An 18,114-nucleotide genomic window follows, 5' to 3' on the forward strand; every position below is an offset into this window, starting at 1 on the left:
GTCCTAACAAGTTTGACACAAGTCTATGAACGATGGTGCAATTTTGGCACATTTTCTAGCAACTTCCATGACGTAATATTCAGTAGACTTGAACGGTTTTATATGACGTTTGATTTGTACAGAGATTGGCCGTAACAGTACCATACCTTACCTTGCATGGCCTATGACAGCTTTGGTCTGTCCCTTCACCAACAATTTCAATGGATAAGTCAACAGACCTGGCTTATTTTTTTCAAACTCGAGATTGCAAAAAGCCTATACTACCTGTCTTCACATAAAAAGCACGTGCAACAAGATCGAAGCAGCGAAAAAAAACTTCCTTCCTCTAGGTCTAGGACAAACACAACTAGCTAAACTAAAACTAGTAAAAGACTTGTAAAAGTAAAACCAGTTGTCGCTTCGATCTGACTGACTCCAACTGACGTCATAATCTGCGTGTTGCGCAATGCAGGCGGAACGTGGCCAAAAATACAAGCGCGTGGAAAACCATAGTTTTGTTAATTTTTATTGAGATAATTATAGCCTTAAAAAGTAAGGGCGAGGTTGGTATTTATAGATTGAAACATGCTCTTTCAGATAAAGTGCGGTCAAAGTCATCGTGCAGTAGCACTTTAAGACAAATCTTCTCTCGGCTACAGCGCCGCCTTCGGCCTGAAAATGTCTGGTCATCGCGAGCTTTTTTTACGCTCTGGAGAGATTCGCTTGACCAAGGTTCTGGCTCAAAATTTAGTTTGAGCTCAGGTCTTAGCATTTTGTGGGACTTTGGCGGAAAGGCAGTTTCAGTTTTCTGGAAAGATGGTACTCTGTTTCAGTTAATAGGTTAGTTGGTGAGTGTAGATAAAAATTAAAAGGTTAGGTTTAAAAAAGTCTTACATAGGCCTACTTAGCTGTTAGTTTGGTTAAGGTGGCACTTCACTAGGATGTTGGTATGATTAAAGTTGGCCTTCCAGCTAGTATGGTGGTCCTACTTCTTAGACGGATTCAAACTATCTTTAGCTGTTGGTCAGGTTCAGGTAGCACTTCACCAGGCTTTTGGTCAAACTTGGGTTGGCCTACCTGCTAGCCTTGCATTGATTGCAGTGTTCAACTGTACAAGTTAAAAGATAGCTGTAGGCCTACAATACTATTCTAGATTATTTTCAGTTGACCTATTACACTGTGTCAGTACAGCGATGGATGCGTTTGATTGATAAGTTTGAATCAATTGAAGGCGAATTTCCAGCCAGATGATGTAACCAAGCAGAAAGTGATGTTGTTAGCGCTTGAATGCACACGGTTGCAAGATCAAATTTGCCAGTGTAGACAGTTTTTAGTCAGTCGAGGCTGGACAAGGCAGGCGTTTGCGCTTTTCGGGCTTGTAGTGTAGACCAGGCTTTACGTTTGCATTTCTAAGTTAATCGTTGATCAACAATCTGCTGACTCAAAAGAATTAAGTTGACCATCGCCTTATTAAAAAAATTAATTTATTAATATAATATTTTTAGTTACGAAACGAAGCCTTTGTTCGATGTCCTTGGAAAATTCAAACCACGCACCAGTTCATTGCTGTGTCCAGTTTGAGAATTAGGCCTATCCCTGATTAGGCCTATACTGAAATACATAGCCTATAGCACAATCAATTTCGTAATTTATCAATCATGCTGCAAACTCGGAAAGTTTTACGGACACCCGGTTGGGAACCACTGATGTAGCCGACTCTACAAGCCCCAAACAGGTGCTTCACGTATTGGCTGGTTTTGAATATTTATCCTCGGACACAAAACCTTGATAGGTTCCTGGTAGTTTCGCATATTTGTAGAGGCTCTGGACGCAGGGCCGGTTACAGAGTTTTTTTTCGATTGTTGCCGCTGAATGGAGAGCAGTCCTGAAATGCGTTGCTCGAGCGCACACCCGAACCAGCGCCGCTTGATCTTGAGCAAGCCGGACAGGTTACCTATAACTACTGTATCTACTACTAGGGGTGCGTAACTATCCATCGTTGCACCGAGGCTGCGTACATTTCTGGAATTGGGAAGAAAACCAACTGCAATCTTTCGTGAGGCTCACTTTTGTTTTGAATTATTTTGTAAGACACAATTCTGTTATGTAGTTTGTAATCTCTAACCATAGCCTGGATAACTTTAGTGATATAGAACTTGCGCAAGTGACAATTGAAGTAACCTCCGAAAAAGTCAATATAGCCGAATTCTATCTGTCGTCTGAAAACGGGATTTTGCAACAGATGCTACTTTAGCAAAATGTCACAATAGCCAAGTTGTACTGTAACCGCATTCAGCGCAACCAAGCTATGTCTTCCTCTAATGTTCTTGCAATTAATTGGCAAAGAAAATGTTCAAACAACTACGTACCGTACCGGAGTTTTTGCTCGCAGTTTAGAATTCAATTTTAGAGACCACGGTATGTACTTACATGGCAGTTTCTTTTGTGAAAATGGTACAACCTGATACTTTCTCCACGTCATGTTTTCACGCTATTCAAATGTGATACGTCATCACATCGCCTGTTTAAACTTCACAGAACGGTTCGTGATTTACCTCAACGCAAACGCCATGATCTGGCATGAGCCCCTCATGGTCTAGCTCTGCAAGATGTGCCTTGATAAAAATCTGTATCGATAAGAAACGAAAAAGACTTAAGAAAATCCAACAATGATTTTATAGCAAATAACTGAGATCGTAAATTATGAACAAATTCACATTTTCAGACCTTAGAAAATCAACCAATAAGTGGCGAAAGCATTAAAATGTTGAGGAAGTCAAGTGGTATTTTAACTATATTTTTTGATTGACAAACATAAAAGAAACTCGTTTGCAGGCCAAATTGAGGATAAGAATCCACAAACATACGATTGCAAAATCAGTTTCTAACTCCATGCACTCAAATGGCGCGTATTGTTTTTACGTTGGAAGAAGTCAACATGATGGCAAGCGCAAAAAACAAGAGCCAAGTAAAAAAATTCAAGAAGCGATGCAACCCGTTGTCCATATTCCTAAGACGGAGTTGAAAAGCTTCCCAAAAGAGTAGAGCAGCAACCAGTCCAAGTAGATGAGCAAGAATAAAGATTAAAAAAGACAAATCATCTTGCATTAGCACTACTCCGGACCAGGAATCGCGGCATTTTGTAAATGTGATCGATTTCGGGGTATCCAAGGGATTTTCAATCTTCATCCTGAAACAATGGGCTATGATTAACACACTATGCTTCAAAGAATTATTATGCTATTTTTAGCTTGAAAGTGCAGTGTTTAAATGTGATTATTTCGACTCAAACCATAAGCATTAACTACTTCATCGCCTAAATCTTCTTCTTCGTCCTCGTCTTCATCAATGTCGTCCAATCCTTCCTCTTCATCATCCTCATCTTCGTCTTCTAGGTCTCCTTCTGCGACCAAGTAGTACTGCAGAGGATTTGGCCAAATGTCATCCTTGATCACTTCACCAAGCTCGTCCGCTCCCGCATCACCGGGATCACTAAACCAACTGGAAGACAAAAATGATAACAGCTATCAGAGTTGTAGAGGATGTAACCATAGTCTGTTCCAATTAATGGCGGAATCATGGATTTGTATGGCACTCGTTTGAAAGGTATTGAGTAACGATAGAGCTTAATTGCAATCCAGTTACAAGAGATTTATATCAGAGAAAGTAAAACCGCATTACCAGATTTTGGTAGTTTCAACTCACGGTAATGGGGGGCAAAAAAAACTTGTTAAATTTACTCAAAACGATCAGAACAACTTGGCACGCTGTGTCTAAACTACAGCACTTGTTGCAGTACGCTGTCAAGCAGATTTCATGTACCTGAAGAAACTGTCTGGCTCATCATTTCGCTTGTTTGCCTCTCCATTGTTTCTTGGCTCATGCTTAGTGAGGTTCTGTGCAGAAATATACAACTGATTAAAATCACATAAAACAATGCATTAAATTCTTACGGTTTTTGCATGAAGAAACAAACACGATGCTAAATGCAAATATATCTTCAGTAAACCAAGATACCCAGACAGCAATCAATTGTTTCTACATTGATTCAAGGTCTGTAGAACAGGTATTTGCCATAACAGCTAAATGTTTCACATTCTAATTGGTTAATTCAATGGGAAAAGTGCTCACCTTCCCCTCTTTCCACTTGATGATGGTGGAAACAGATGAGGGATCACCTGTCTCATTCATGTGAAATTCCTTGGAAATCACATCATTTTCAAAATATGGATTTTCTTTGAAGTGCTAAAAACATATTTTGCGTATAGTTTAAGTTCAACATTTTCTACCTGGTAAACATTTATAAAGTGAAACACACTACACCTCTTAATTTTATAATTCTGAAAGCAATTTTTAAGTAAAATGCAATGCCTTTCAGTTTCGATTTCAGAAATCAGTTACAGCTGTGGACATCCTGTGCAAAATTTTACTTACAAAAGTAATGGTATATCCAGTCTTGATGTCATCAAATTCCTGAACTTCAACCTTTGTGAGGTAATGTAATGCATCCTCATCATCTTCATTTAATAACGCAGAAATCTGGGGGTGATTCACAAAACTGGTAACCCAAAAGTTTGGGATTTTTTCAATCAATGATGATCTTTTCTGATAGTATGGCCACCTGTAATTTTAACATAGAAATGGTAAAATGAAATTGAAGGTGGTAAAATTATGTGACAATGTAGTATGTACATTGTACACACACATTTAAAGTTGATTTTACTACCATGGCAAGGACACATGTGAGTATGATCATAAGTTAAATGACAGAAACTAGAAGTTGTCAAAGGTAATCCATTTCTAGAAAAAATATTTTAACCATTAATGCATTGCACTAGGCATATACTATATAATTCTTCAAAAACATTATCATGTTTATAAATAACACATACCTTTCAAGGCTTTCATGCAGATTTTTTTCTACATTAGATTGATGAAGGTTTCGCATCAGTAGCGTAGCCAGGAATTTTGAAAGGGGGGGGGGGGGGGTTGATGGCCGGCAGGCAAAGCCCGACGTCGTCGTCGCCAAGAGCGACACCCAGCGGCGGGGGTTTAGAGAGCCTCCCCCAGAAAATTTTTAAAATTACTTTGAATTTGGTGCATTCTGAGAGCATTTTCAACAAAAATTTGGGTATAAATATTACTGTAAAATGGTGCTGTCTGGTGGCACAGCAAAAGGATAAGATCATGTTTTCTTGGGCATTTTTCGGTAATAAAGCTAAGTCTCTGTGTTTTCTTGTTGCTAATTCCTGGCTGAGATATTTGAATGTTTGGTATCGGCAAAACTCGCTCTTTTAGTGCAGTTTCGTTTAAATTAGGCAAACTTTGTTTTACAGACATAAAGCATCATTCTCAATATCGTGACGTCACACGCGTGTCAAAGGGGGGGTTGTAAGTAACCCCCAAACCCCCCCTTGGCTACGCCACTGTTTCACATACCTCAACTTGATGTATTTCTGTTCTACTTTCAATATTTCTTCACTAGCTTGCTCATTCAGCTTATCAACATCATTTTGCAGCTCATCAATGCTTTCGATGGCTTCTTGTGCAACAACATCTACAGAACACAAAGCTTTAAAGTAAGTATGCATTTTTATTTTGTTTTAAAATCATGACATACAAAAATGAAGTGCCATTAATTAACTTTATATAAACACTAAATTTGAAGGGTAGATTGCATTGGGCACAAAAGAATTGTAATATAATCTTGTTTTGTCTAATCTAAATAGTAATATATTAGATGTTGTAAGCACCAAGGTGTTTCTCGTCTCTCTGATGTACATAATTTAATTATATATATGAAAAATACATAGCACAATAGTAGCCTACTATGACTTAATGCATCATTAAGTCAAAGATGATTTCAAAGTAAATGTCAATGGATTACTGCTAGTTTTAACACAAGTTTCATGGGTGATTAACAAACCAAAGTAACAGCTTTTACCTGGAAGTGACAACCCAGAAATAATATGTAAAAAATTAAGTGCCGTATGTTTAGTAAACTTACAAACTTTAACTTAATTGCTAAAAGCTAAAACTAATCAGTGCTTTTAGACAAGATAAATTTTTATGATTTTTGTTGCATGGTTCACATAATCATAACTTAGGCCAAAAAAAAATGTTAGACTTAGTGTCATAACCTGACTTTACTTTATACAAAGGAATTACGACCAAAACCTCAACCACAATCAACAGCTAATCGCACACCACACGTGACGCAGAGCGTCTTTTCGAAAAAACCCGCGACATGACGAAAACGAGACACGACCAGACGATGCGACACAATCATTTAAAATGACAAGTTAAAAACAAAAATGCGCCACTGCACTTTCAGGCATTTTACACTTGCTAAATATATGTCCATTTGCAAAATAAAAAGCCATTACTTTGTAAACATGACGTTGATAATCATACCGTGCATGAATTTGTGAATATACTGAAAACGGTCAAAAATCGTGAGTTTGAAAGAAATTAGTTCAGAAAACTTACCAGGACCCTGTTGAATTTCTTCTTTATCGTTGTCGAGTCTAGGCTTCTTTGCTACTGTTTCTGACATCTTAAAATCTGATTAAAAAAATACAATTACACCAAAAATCTTAACTTCTGAACCACAAAATGCCTTTTCCTTTGCTTCGTTCGCACACCAGAATGAATGATTTTCACGACACGAGTGCTATTGAGCAAGGCGTGAGCCGACTTTAGCAGAGTTGCCAGATAACGTATTTAAACCATAAAATCACAATTCATATCCAAGTTACTTATAAACATGCATTAAAATTACTTCATTTTGATGCTTTCAATTTAGCCAAAATCGAAAATTTTACGATAAAATTCATGCACTAATTTAGAATTTTAGCATAACTTCAGTTTTCTATAGCGTAATTTTTAGGTCAGATCTTTTGTTGACAAAAGGCCTATGTAGAAAACAACACAAAAGTTTATCCAGCCCGCAACACCTGTGGCAAGGTCAAGTCAATTTATTTATTTCGACAGTGCCATTTAATCAACAAAGTGAAAAATTTTTCAAAAAAAAAATAATAAGTGTGAGGTCAAAACAATATGCGCAAAGACTGTTACATTTTTTCAAATTTCTTTATTGGCTAATCAGTAAAATGGGCACCATAAAAACTGCATTTCCACCAAACACAAAATTATACCATTTTTTAGAATTTAACAGCAGTAGCCTATCTGTTGACTGTTGTAAGAGAGAGAGAGAGAGAAAACTTTTATTTTGTCTGTTGCAACAATAGCACGGTAACGGTACAATTATACACAACATGAATAGAATAGCACCATAGCCATCTAGGTACCACAACAGACAGGAAGCAGCGAAAGACTATATCAGTCATCGAGTCAGCTTGTTGTAAACTGTGGAAACTATTGCAAAAACACTTGACAAACATTCTACACAGTGAAAAAACATGTAAAATAAAAGAGTTTTTGAAACTGACATTCTGACATAGACCTATTGTTTTCAATACCGTAGCCTACTTCTTCACCTCTGTTGTATTATGGCAAATCCGCTCTTGTTTCCGCTTAGATAATGAGAAATAAACAAACCTGTACAAAAACTAAAAGCGTCAAATTCTACAGAAAAAAATAAAACAATTATTTAGATGAAATCGTATGGTGTTTTTAAATTTATGCAAAAAAAGAACAATGTAGCCAACAATGACTTTCTAAGTTGTGCAAGTTAAAAATATGCTTTTCTAATGATTTTGAGTTTTTCGTGCTCATTGCACCTTTTAGGACACTGCATTTGAAAATATTTTATTTATTTCATGACTTGCCATTTAGAATATCTATAACTTTCTTATCAAGGGTTGCACATTATTTATTAAACTATTGGCTTACCCGTTGACACAAATCGCTTGTCTAAAAAATACGTCTAGTCAGTTACTTTTTACTCAGCAATGTCTTTGTATATTTTCAATATTTTGTGTGAATTGATAAAAAGCTTAAATATAATAAAAAAAACTACTATTTTTGTAAATTGCAAAATTTGTTCACTTTTATATTTCGTATGCAAACAATCGGCAGCAGTGGCCGAGTGGTTAGCGCGTTGGGTTCGCAGTCGAGATCCTGCATGTTCGACTCCAGCCACCAGCACTTGCTGCTGTTTCTCTGGGCAAGAAACTTTACGATAATTGCCTCTACCCAGTGATCGATTTCGAGTAATGGGTAGTACCAAATTTAAGTCATAAGTAGAGTAGACAACCGGAAACAGACATTGCAGTCGGCTGCAGCGTGGGTCAGGTGTACGTCGGAAGGCGTACACCGATGCATAGCGCTCAAGTCCGCTTTCCCGCAATGCAGGATAAAGATAATAAAACAAATAATAATACCCAGCATCGGTAACTGTATGTACTTGGCAAATTACCTGAATTGGCAACTCTGATTTAAATTTTTCTTTTCTTTCAGCGAAGCTTGCTTCCAAAATATCATTTATGTGATTGGTTAAAATTGTTCTCTCGGAAAGAACACTCGATTGTTGATTGGTCTAATTTCTCCCACTTTTTAAGCTTTGCCTTCTACTTATGTTTCTTCCTTATTCTTCATGCGGTGACAAACCAGTGAAGCGTGTAGATTCATTTGAAACATTCTTCTCCAGCCTGTGAAATTGTGAAAAGAATTCATGTGACGAAGTGCATGAATAGGGTTGGAATGTAGAAAAACAATTTTTGTTCCTTATTCCGATCATCGCGGCCAACTTTTGTGAAATTTTTGTTCACCCATTGTGATGTTCGGCGACTTTTCCTCAGATACTGTAGAATTCCAGTCCTGTTGGAGATCAGAAAAGAAATTTAGAGAAAATTGTTCACAGACAAGGTATGTTCCTTTGGGGAGGTATAACCGGATTTGTTAAGGCATTAAAAAAGTTTGATCTACTAGTTAATATTTAATGACTAACTAGAAAGTGTCTTATTTAACCATGAGGCCTAATTAATGTAGATTAACAATATTTGAAAGTTAAAACAAGTGTTGGACAAGTCAAGTCAATTTATCAACAACGCCATATATTAACAAACAAGCAGTGTAAATGTACGGTAGTTGTCAAAACAATGCATTGTACAACTGTTGGTTAGATTATGGCACAATCAGGATATTAGCGAAAAACCATAAGCAGTCATTCACCACCCCATAACAGTAAATCTAACTACACATTCATACACACGGGTGCAACCTAATTTGTACCATGAACAATTCGTACCGTCAGTTTGTATCTTGAAATGATCGAGAGAAAAAAGAAGTCGCTGATCAAAGTTTCCACAAGGTTAGGGTACCGGAGTATCGGTTAGACATCGATAGTTAGGGTATCGGTATCCGCAAACAAACAGAAAAGATCAAGAGAAAAAAATTGAACATCGCTGATTGCAGTTTCCGCTTTTCTGCAGTTTCCGCAAACATTTTAAAATTTCTGGTAATGATCCTAAGAGTTTGCCGAAGTCGCTGATCGCAGTTTCCGCAAATATTTTAAAAGGGTTAGGGTTGATCAGAGCTTCCGCAAACATTTTAAAAGGGTTAGGGTGTTTCTGCAAACAAACAAACTGAAAAGATGGATAGAAAAAAATAGAACAAAGCCGAAGTCGCTGATTGCAGTTTCCATTTTTCCGCAGTTTTTGCAAACATTTTATGTATTTTAAAATTTCCGGTAATGATCATAAGAGTTTGCCAAAGTCGCTGTTTCGCTGATCGCAGTTTCCGCAAACATTTTAAAAGGGTTAGGGTTGATCGGAGTTTCCGCAAACATTTTAATAGGGTTAGGGTTGATCGGAGTTTATGCAAACATTTAAAATTTCTGGTAATGATCCTAAAAGTTTTTGTTTGTTTGCGGAAAATTTTAAAATGTTCGCGGAAACTGCGATCAGCGACTTCAGCTTTTTTTAATTTTTTCACTCGATCTTTTCAAGGTACAAATTGACAGTACAAATTGTTCATGGTACGAATTAGGTTTCATCCCATACAGACTAGTGTGCAGAGGCAGGCACACTACTTCAATAAATGCAAAGGGTTTGCCACTTAGATTGAGAAACAACTGCTGTTGGTTTGAATCTCCATTCTCAGACTGAGTAAGCCGAAGATGAAGATTCAAACCAGCAACCAAGACTTACCCAATATGTGATTGTGTGCTAGAATAGGCTACAGCACTCGTGAAACTTTTCCTTAAATAGCGGGGTAAAACGTGAATACCACCAGTCCAACACCGAATTGCAACAATTATTATGTAAAACGTACGTGCATATTTGTGACCATTGACAAAAATGCGTTCACTTCATAGACAGCTGAACAAACTTTTGAGCTGAAAGGTGGGCCATGAAAATTTTTGCTTCATTTTGTTATTAGACTAAAACTCTAATATCAAAGTTATTAGAATTACTTTGTGCACAACTGCAGCAGCAATACCGCACCTCTTTGATTTAATTATTTTTTTATATGTTAATACCCAATGATACCAACTTGATTGGTTTCGAATTGATTATTCCTGGTAGTTTAGCATACTCGCAGAGGCTTTTGACGCAGGGTCGGTTGAAGTTTGGTTAGCCGGGGAATTATTCCATTCATTGTGTGCCGCTGAATTTAAGCAGTCCTTAGAATGCGTTGCTCAAGCACACACCCTGAGAGTTGGACCAGCGCCGCTTGATCTTGAAACTTGTTAGTTCACGAAGCCACTCGCTAACCAAACTGAGCTATCGGGACGCACACTGATGCCTGGACTGTATTGAAAGGCTAGCAGAGGGCAGCCAGTTTCTGTTAGTTATTTGAACTTGAAGGTGTGATCTAAAGGTTTCTTAGTATTAAACAAAAACAGTTTGAAGTTTTGCAACTGCCTAAACTTCAGTATTAAAATCATTGTATGTGCCATACTGCTTTTTATAGCACTGCAATGGCAGTTATTGTACATTCCAAATGTCTTTTGTTTTTAATTGTTATTTTGTCTTGTATTTTAGTGAAATTTTAACATATGAAGCTGAAAGCCAAACGCGGCGACCGCGTGAAGCTGAATGCCAAACTGAATCATTACTTGATCTCATGAAAGCTGCTCAAGTTTCCAAAGAAAATCAAAGATATGATGAAGATACATTAATTACTTTTCTCCAAAGAGTAGAGCCTACAATAACAAAGTTAGTTGTTTTTTGATTACGGTATATATACTTTCTCATACAGTAATATTTATTTGTAGAATTTTTGGTGTCATGTCTGGATCATTTTGATTTATTGTTAAAATAGCATTCCGAGTTGTATTAATTTGTGCTTTCAAATTCCTCTTCACTATATACGGTACTAAAAAGAATCATGTTCCTCTGATGAAAAACTTGCTTCACACGTTTTTGTATTGTTTCACATACACTTGAAAATAGATGCACAAACTTTTGAATGCTCTAGCACCTAGTTGATTGATTTACACATTGTAAGTGTACCAGAACCTTTTTTTTTTCATTGGTTGTGAAACTGCTCATGTGACAGCTGTAGTTTTCTAGCTAATGCCACTGAGGTTTATTTTTATGTTTGTAAAAAGACAGCAGAAAACTAATATGATGTCAAAATTCGATAAAAGACATTCTATATTACTGAATATCTCGATTAAATGATTTTCACCATCATCATGTACAATGCTTAGAGACACAGATAGCAGTACATGAGTCGCAATATTCTTATTTGCATGCCAAACCTTTGCTTTGTTTTTGTTGCGTACAGATTAGAAATCCCAAATCAAAGACAACTATTTGTTAAGAAGACACCCTCACCAACTAAATGGAATTTACCAAGCTATTTGGTTATATGGATTATAACATATGTGTCTATTCTATTTTAGGTAGACATGAGAAAGTGTATTGTTTATATTTTAGAATGTGGTCGTATTAACTTTCAGTGTCTTATCTCCATGACCACTACCCACTAATTTTATAAACCATTGGAGAATTTTAGCTCATAAACATATTGAAACCGTTCATTTCTCGTATGTTTATAACTATTCTCTTTTCAGACAATTGAAAGTAAACACATCAACCGCACACTTGTATGCCAGTGTTTTAAGGGAAAGAGATAGCTCTTCGGAAGTTTCTATAACTTGTCAATACACATTACATGAGGACATAGCTGATGGTAGCAACCAATCTAATGGTTAGTGTGCCATACAGTTTCAGTTGTTTTTTTTGATTGAATAAACAGTTTTTTGACTGAGTGTGAAAGGCTTTGAATGACAAACTCTTGACAATGTAAATCTTCTACAATACTTCTAGCATCTCGTACTATGTATAACAAATAAGCTCATTGCATTAACAATAGTTTTAAGTGTTTAAAGCTCATCTTGACATACATGGCGGATTGGTGATATCCGTGGCCTACAAAAGTAGTATTTTCGTAGGCCACAGTGGTATCGCAAACTAATTAAAATAAATTTATTCATATTTTAAGCTTTTATATCTCTGTGTTAAAACTTGGCATGAACAAACAGGAGAATTTGTAGTATAGCCTAACACAAAAAGATAAAGGTAATTCCATATTTACTGGTGTACTACTGTACATTTTCAGAAACTTCAAGGCATTCTATTTTTTTTTGCATGTTAGAAGATCGCCTTGAAGTGACAAGTGTATCTTGGAGTAGCAGCGGTGCCACTGTAGCTGTTGCTTATGGCACAAACGAAAATCAAGCATGGAGTGAGAAAAGGTGCTATAAAAAGCTGTGTGTAGTGTTAAGAAAATATTCAAAGTAGAGGTAAAAATCAACAGTTAGACTAACTTGCTCATTCTGGAAAACATTTTACTTCACCCCATATTTTATTTAGCTTTACTGTGAGGTGATCTGAAGGAAATTGTTTCTGCATTTTTATCAGGTCTGTTTTATGCTTATGGAATCTTGACCGTCCAAAGTTGAACCAGCAAGCGTGTGATCAGAAATTGGAACTCGAAAGCAGCATTCAGACAATTGCCTGCCACCCCCAATTTCCAGGATATATAGCTGGTATGTAATGTGCCATGGTTTTAGGTGGCCAAAAACAATGACGCTCTATGGTTACAATAATTCAACTTTCAAGTGTGTTTGCTCAAATATTTTTTCACTGTATTGCTTAAAGAAAAAAACGTTCATTTAATCTTGCATTAAACTAGCAATACAAAATTACTGTAACTAGTAATTATTTAGTCATATTGTTTTGTGATAGGTACAGACAGTTGTCAAACTGGTGACAGTGAAAGTGTTATGTATAGTAGGGTTGGTCGTTTTTTAAAGACTTTTTTCGAAATTCAAAAAGGGCTAGTCATAAAAAGTGGCACATGTATAAAAAATTACGTGTGCAAAATTTCATCAGTTTAGGGGTGCATCTTCTTCCCCCGCAGGGGGGTCAAACTTTCAATTTTTCGAGAGAAAAAAGGGGAAATTTCACTTTCCGTTTTAACATATTTTTTTATAATTTTTCTTCTGGCTAGTTCATCATCATCATAATCCATCGTCGGTTTGTTCCCCACTAGTGGGGGTGGCCGATTGTTTCCTCGCAGCAATTGTTTCAATCCCTTTTCTCCATTTCACCCTGTCCCTTGCATCTTCCTCCTTCAGTCCGACTTTTTTAAATTCATCCTTCACTTGTTGTTTCCACGTTCTTCTTGAACGACCGCGTTTCCTCTTTCCATCCACCTTTAGATCTAGTGCCTTTCTAAGAAAACTATAGTTATAAATTGTAAGTGGGATGTACCCTGAACTTTCCTATAGATGTAAAGGCATGTTCGAAGCTTAAGGTTTACTGCCCCTGCATCGACAACTCAAATTTATAAAAATTCAGCATTTTGGTCATCGATGCAGGGGCAGTAAACCTTAAGCTTCGAACGTGCCTTTACATAGGAAAGTTCTGGGTACATCCCACTTACAATTTATAACTAGCTAGAAGAAAAATTATAAAAAAAAATATGTTAAAACGGAAAGTAAAATTTCCCCTTTTTTTTCAAAAAATTGAAAGTTTGACCCCCTTGCAGGGGCAGAAGAGGCACCCCCAAACTGATGAAATTTGCACACGTAATTTTTTTATGCATGTGCCACTTTTTATGACGTCCTTTTTAAATTTCGAAAGAAGTCAAAAACGACCCACCCTATTGTATAGTATGAGCTCTGTTTCAGAGGTTATAAAGTCATAAAAATCATAGCCTATGTTTGGTTTTATGTCGTAAATACAGCATGACTGCGTTTTTGCTTTACAAAGCGGATACTGAACTTCGGTAACTTTGCATATTCAGTTCCTACAGACACCTAAATAGTAATTATGCCTGATGCTTTTGTTGAATTACAGCTGGGATGTTCTCTGGTGTGGTGTTAATATGGGATCTCGCTAAGGATGAGGTCATCTATTGCTCGTCACCCCACGAAGACCCAGTGACATGTCTTTGTTGGATAGAGTGTAAAAATTCTAAGTAAGTAGCCTTCTCTCGTGTTGTCGCTATATGTCAGGGCATCCGTTGGTTAGCCACTGTTGCAAGTAAGTAGCAATTCTTGCGTAATGCAAATGTAACCTGAAATCCAGAGCTGACGGTTCAACTAGTATTTTCGTATTTCACAAGCAAAAAATATAATCTTAAAATAATGAGATTGAGAACCTTATTCTAAAACCAGCATGAGGCTCAGTAGTACGATAGTGGTGAGGCCAAGCTTCGTGGGCGAAACGTGTGTTTACCGCTGTCAATTCTTGCTACAGTTGACCGCCGAGAAACTTGATATTTTGCTTTAGTAAAAGTGCTGCATTGTTTTCTTAGGTATATTCAACTACTAAGTGGCAGTTCCGATGGGAAGCTGATAGTCTGGAGACATAGGAAGGTATGAAAACCTGCGTTGTGTTCAGTCAGATGTTGTTGCAATGTTGGTTTGACGCTGGGTTTAGTTATTAGTACCCAGACATCAAAATCCGTCATTTTTACATTGATTCAACGTCAACTTGCTTTCTCAAAACATTGTCAAGCGCTAACTGCAACAGAAATCGAGTTATTTCGGTAGGTTTAACGAGATCAAGGTGGTGGGATTGACGAGGCTTCATATGCGAGTTTGAGACTATCAAGTTTTGTTTTCCGTGTGTCAATGTAAAAAACGACTAATTTGCTGTCTGGGAACTGCTGTTTTATTGTTTCGACTATGTCAATGACAAAAAGTGCAGTGAAATTTACATCGCAGCGCATGCAAATTGCTAGTCACTGTATTCTTGCTGCTGTCTGGCGTTGAAATATTTCATGAAGTATTCACGCACCTGGCTGCATTGTTTTTGTCTTTCAGGGTAAAGATGCTACTTTGAAGATCGAAAAGCAATTTCAAATCCGCGGGATTAATTTACCGAAGTATTTCTTGCTGTATTTGTTTGATGACGCATAGTTAATGTTATCAATCTCTGCAATTGGCTTAAACAGTGGTATTCAACTTACTGCATTACAAACTGGTTTGATGGTTTTTAATCTTTATCCTCAAACTGACGAAGCTATTGATAGGTTATTCCAGGTAGTTTCGCATACTTGTAGAGGCATTTTAAACAAGGCTGGTTACTGAGATTGGCAGAGTGAAGTTTCTGATTGTTGTTGCCGGGGAATTATTTTATCTACTAGTTGCTGCTAAATGGATACCGGTACTAGTTCTGAAATGTGTTGTTCAAGCGCACACCGCGAGAAACTATCGTCCATCATAAGTTTTATATGATTTGATGACAACGAGAAGCATCAAGAACAATTTGGTGTTGTTGGAGATAAAATTCGAATACGATATTTTTCTATAACGTCATATAGAAAGCACGCCCGCTTTTCGAAAATCTTGCATAATGCTTACCAAATTACAATCCTTTGTTAAATGACCACTAAAACCACAAGACATAAAACTGCAACCGAGTTGCATCGAAAGGTCAAACCACTGATGTTACACAACGTGTTTATAGACTTACATCAAAGACAATCATTTGTGCCCCCGCAACAGCAAAGATGTTTTTTCAAATGTGCCATACATTCTGTCGCACCTTTAAACTTCAATCCGATGCTACAGGCGCGCTGGAGTGAAAGGCTCCGGTGTAGTCGGCATCACCTGCATGGCTCCTGGGAAGGCGGATGTAAGAATTGGTGGCGGCAATAGAAGATCATTGCTCACAACCGGAATTCTCGCTGTCGGCTGCGAGAACGGCTCCGTGCTTAAATGCAACATGGATACCAGTGACGAAAATCCTGTCGTATTCACATACGAGGTAAGGTTTGTATGACAATTTTAAGATAACTGCTATTTCACTCACACGACTGCTGTTGGAGTTATAAAGACAACTTTCATGGTTTCAGGGTCACGTGGGTCCTGTTTACACAGTTGATTGGTCGCCTTTCAATCGCCATCTTCTGTTATCATGCTCCACTGATCAAGGGTGTCGGTACGTTTTAAGTCTTACTTAGATACATCTACTTTAATTATTTAGCGCTTCAAACTATTTTTCATTAATTTTGCAAATTGCAACGTGAATATAAAAGATTTAAGAAGATTTATTGACGTAGTTAGCGTAAGTTTAGCTGCTGCATTGCAATAGAAAAGTCTCTGTCGTAATTCTGTTGTTGTAATATTATTTCATGGCGGAATGATGAGGTTAAGGATACGCCGGAGTCTGTTAGACTTGCTACAAATCACAGAAAATAAATTGGAATCAAAACATTTTTACGCTTGCGAATCGCAATAACCTCCCTCTAGAATCATCTAATTCCGCGTTGTTTTCTTGATCTGTAGCAAGCAGCACCATACAGACGATGACCACAATTAAACTGGAAAGATCTGACCGCCATCTAAACTTCTTAATTAGTTTTATATTGCGCTTTTTACGACTGGGGTGTTTGACATTCCCAGACAGCACACCAGTCGTTTTTTTCATTGATTCAACGTCTGAATAAAAGAAAATATGTGCACATTGTATTCAGCATCACATACATGACTCGTGTTTTTAATCAGCATCTACCACTCTCTGCAAGCCGCCCCATTGAGGGAGATACGCCCTGAAGAAGCGGTCGGCGGCAGAGAGGCTAACTATCTTTATGCCGCTTTTTGGTCACCCACACGACCCACTTTGTTCTACGCGGCGGGAACACGAGGCAGAGTTGAAGCGTGTGACGTCATAACGACGCGAACCCAGGCTTTCTCTGACGTAACAACGTGAGTAAAAATCACCTTTCCATAAAGTTTGTTATTTACTTTATGGCTACTGATTGTAGCATTACCCTTTCCTCGCAGCTAAATTATCATGTCTTTGAGTAGGTTTTGTGTCAGGTGTAGTTTTCCTTATTGTTGTGTAGTCTAAATAATCATGAGCTTGATGTATCACAGCATAAGCTGTATGACTGGTAACGTCACTAACACTCAACATAACGCTGATTTGGTTTTTGAAAATTTCTCAATGGCAAGATCAGCAATATCAATAATCGTGCTGGCGTAATTCCAAAATCCCCACGTCTTGAACAGCCTCTTGTCAAAACCCACCAGCCTAACAATTCCATTACAAAACCGCATCTTGCTTTGCAGTCGCAGCGGGAAGCCATGCATCGTGACGTCAATGCAGATGAACTTGGCCCGTGCTGACGTCATGGCGACTGGTTGTGCTCAGGGAATCACTCATGCGTGGCGACTTGGTTCGCGTCTTGTCAATTGCGATGATCTCATGGAAGAAACGAAAGCTCTCGATGAACTTGCGAACGAAGCGATGATGTCAGATTCATAATTGTCGTGCGCCTAACTTGAAGATGCTGCTTGTATAGATTAGACATTGGAAGTAGTTAATTTTGAACTGAATCAAATTCTTTTTGCAGAATTCTAGCCTTTTCAGGGTTATTGCACCACCAAACTAGAATGTTATTTTAGAATTCAGAAACAAAGTATAACAGTGGGTCAGTGGCCTATATTTTCCAATCAACTTAAATTTTTTCCAGTGTTCACTAATTTGGCAGCAATGTAATTGCAGTTCGTTTTTACCCGGTTTATGAACGTCTACTGTAAAATTTTAACCTAACTTGATTGCGTGCTTGTATTACACTAGATATTTTTATATTTGTGCTTATTTCATAGTTTATTTTTGTAAGTAAACACAATTTCAACGTTTGTATTATGTCAAATATTGCACGATTGAACAGCAAGAAATAGAAGTATGGCAACGATAA

The 18,114-nt window shown here is 37.4% G+C and overlaps 2 protein-coding genes across 3 annotated transcripts; one reads left to right on the forward strand and one right to left on the reverse strand.

The window, feature by feature from the left end:
• Nucleotides 1–2,632: 2,632 nt before the first annotated feature.
• Nucleotides 2,633–6,639, reverse strand: LOC145768290 (protein SET-like). Its single transcript, XM_082579766.1, has 7 exons — nucleotides 6,469–6,639; nucleotides 5,419–5,536; nucleotides 4,414–4,600; nucleotides 4,111–4,224; nucleotides 3,802–3,875; nucleotides 3,288–3,480; nucleotides 2,633–3,169 (listed from the first exon to the last, which is right to left on the reverse strand). The coding sequence occupies exons 1-7, from the start codon at nucleotides 6,533–6,535 to the stop codon at nucleotides 3,158–3,160; spliced, it is 765 nt and encodes a 254-aa protein (XP_082435892.1). The 5' UTR covers nucleotides 6,536–6,639; the 3' UTR covers nucleotides 2,633–3,157.
• Nucleotides 6,640–8,565: 1,926 nt separating this feature from the next.
• On the forward strand, nucleotides 8,566–18,055 carry LOC145768417 (cytoplasmic dynein 2 intermediate chain 2-like). 2 transcript variants are annotated; one of them, XM_082579904.1, is made up of 12 exons: nucleotides 8,566–8,808; nucleotides 10,929–11,102; nucleotides 11,966–12,102; nucleotides 12,553–12,649; nucleotides 12,816–12,943; nucleotides 14,259–14,379; nucleotides 14,719–14,779; nucleotides 15,230–15,291; nucleotides 15,980–16,175; nucleotides 16,264–16,349; nucleotides 16,916–17,116; nucleotides 17,483–18,055. In XM_082579904.1, the coding sequence occupies exons 1-12, from the start codon at nucleotides 8,720–8,722 to the stop codon at nucleotides 17,676–17,678; spliced, it is 1,548 nt and encodes a 515-aa protein (XP_082436030.1). In that variant the 5' UTR covers nucleotides 8,566–8,719; the 3' UTR covers nucleotides 17,679–18,055. The 2 variants fall into 2 exon arrangements, with proteins under 2 accessions (XP_082436030.1, XP_082436029.1); XM_082579903.1 differs by having other exon boundaries at nucleotides 8,567–8,808; nucleotides 12,550–12,649.
• Nucleotides 18,056–18,114: the final 59 nt, after the last annotated feature.

This window comes from Aplidium turbinatum, chromosome 4 (assembly GCF_918807975.1).
Source record: "Aplidium turbinatum chromosome 4, kaAplTurb1.1, whole genome shotgun sequence".
NCBI lineage: Eukaryota > Metazoa > Chordata > Ascidiacea > Aplousobranchia > Polyclinidae > Aplidium > Aplidium turbinatum.

Coding starts and splice junctions, on each gene's coding strand:
- LOC145768290 (XM_082579766.1), bottom strand. CDS start 6,535: ATGTCAGAAACAGTAGCAAAGAAGCCTAGACTCGACAACGATAAAGAA. Junction 3,876..4,110: donor TCAAGTGGAAAGAGGGGAAG/GTGAGCACTTTT, acceptor ATTTCTGCACAG/AACCTCACTAAGCATGAGCC. Junction 3,481..3,801: donor GAGCCAGACAGTTTCTTCAG/GTACATGAAATC, acceptor TTTGTCTTCCAG/TTGGTTTAGTGATCCCGGTG.
- LOC145768417 (XM_082579903.1), top strand. CDS start 8,720: ATGTTCGGCGACTTTTCCTCAGATACTGTAGAATTCCAGTCCTGTTGG. Junction 11,103..11,965: donor GTAGAGCCTACAATAACAAA/GTTAGTTGTTTT, acceptor TTCTCTTTTCAG/ACAATTGAAAGTAAACACAT. Junction 12,650..12,815: donor CAAGCATGGAGTGAGAAAAG/GTGCTATAAAAA, acceptor CATTTTTATCAG/GTCTGTTTTATGCTTATGGA.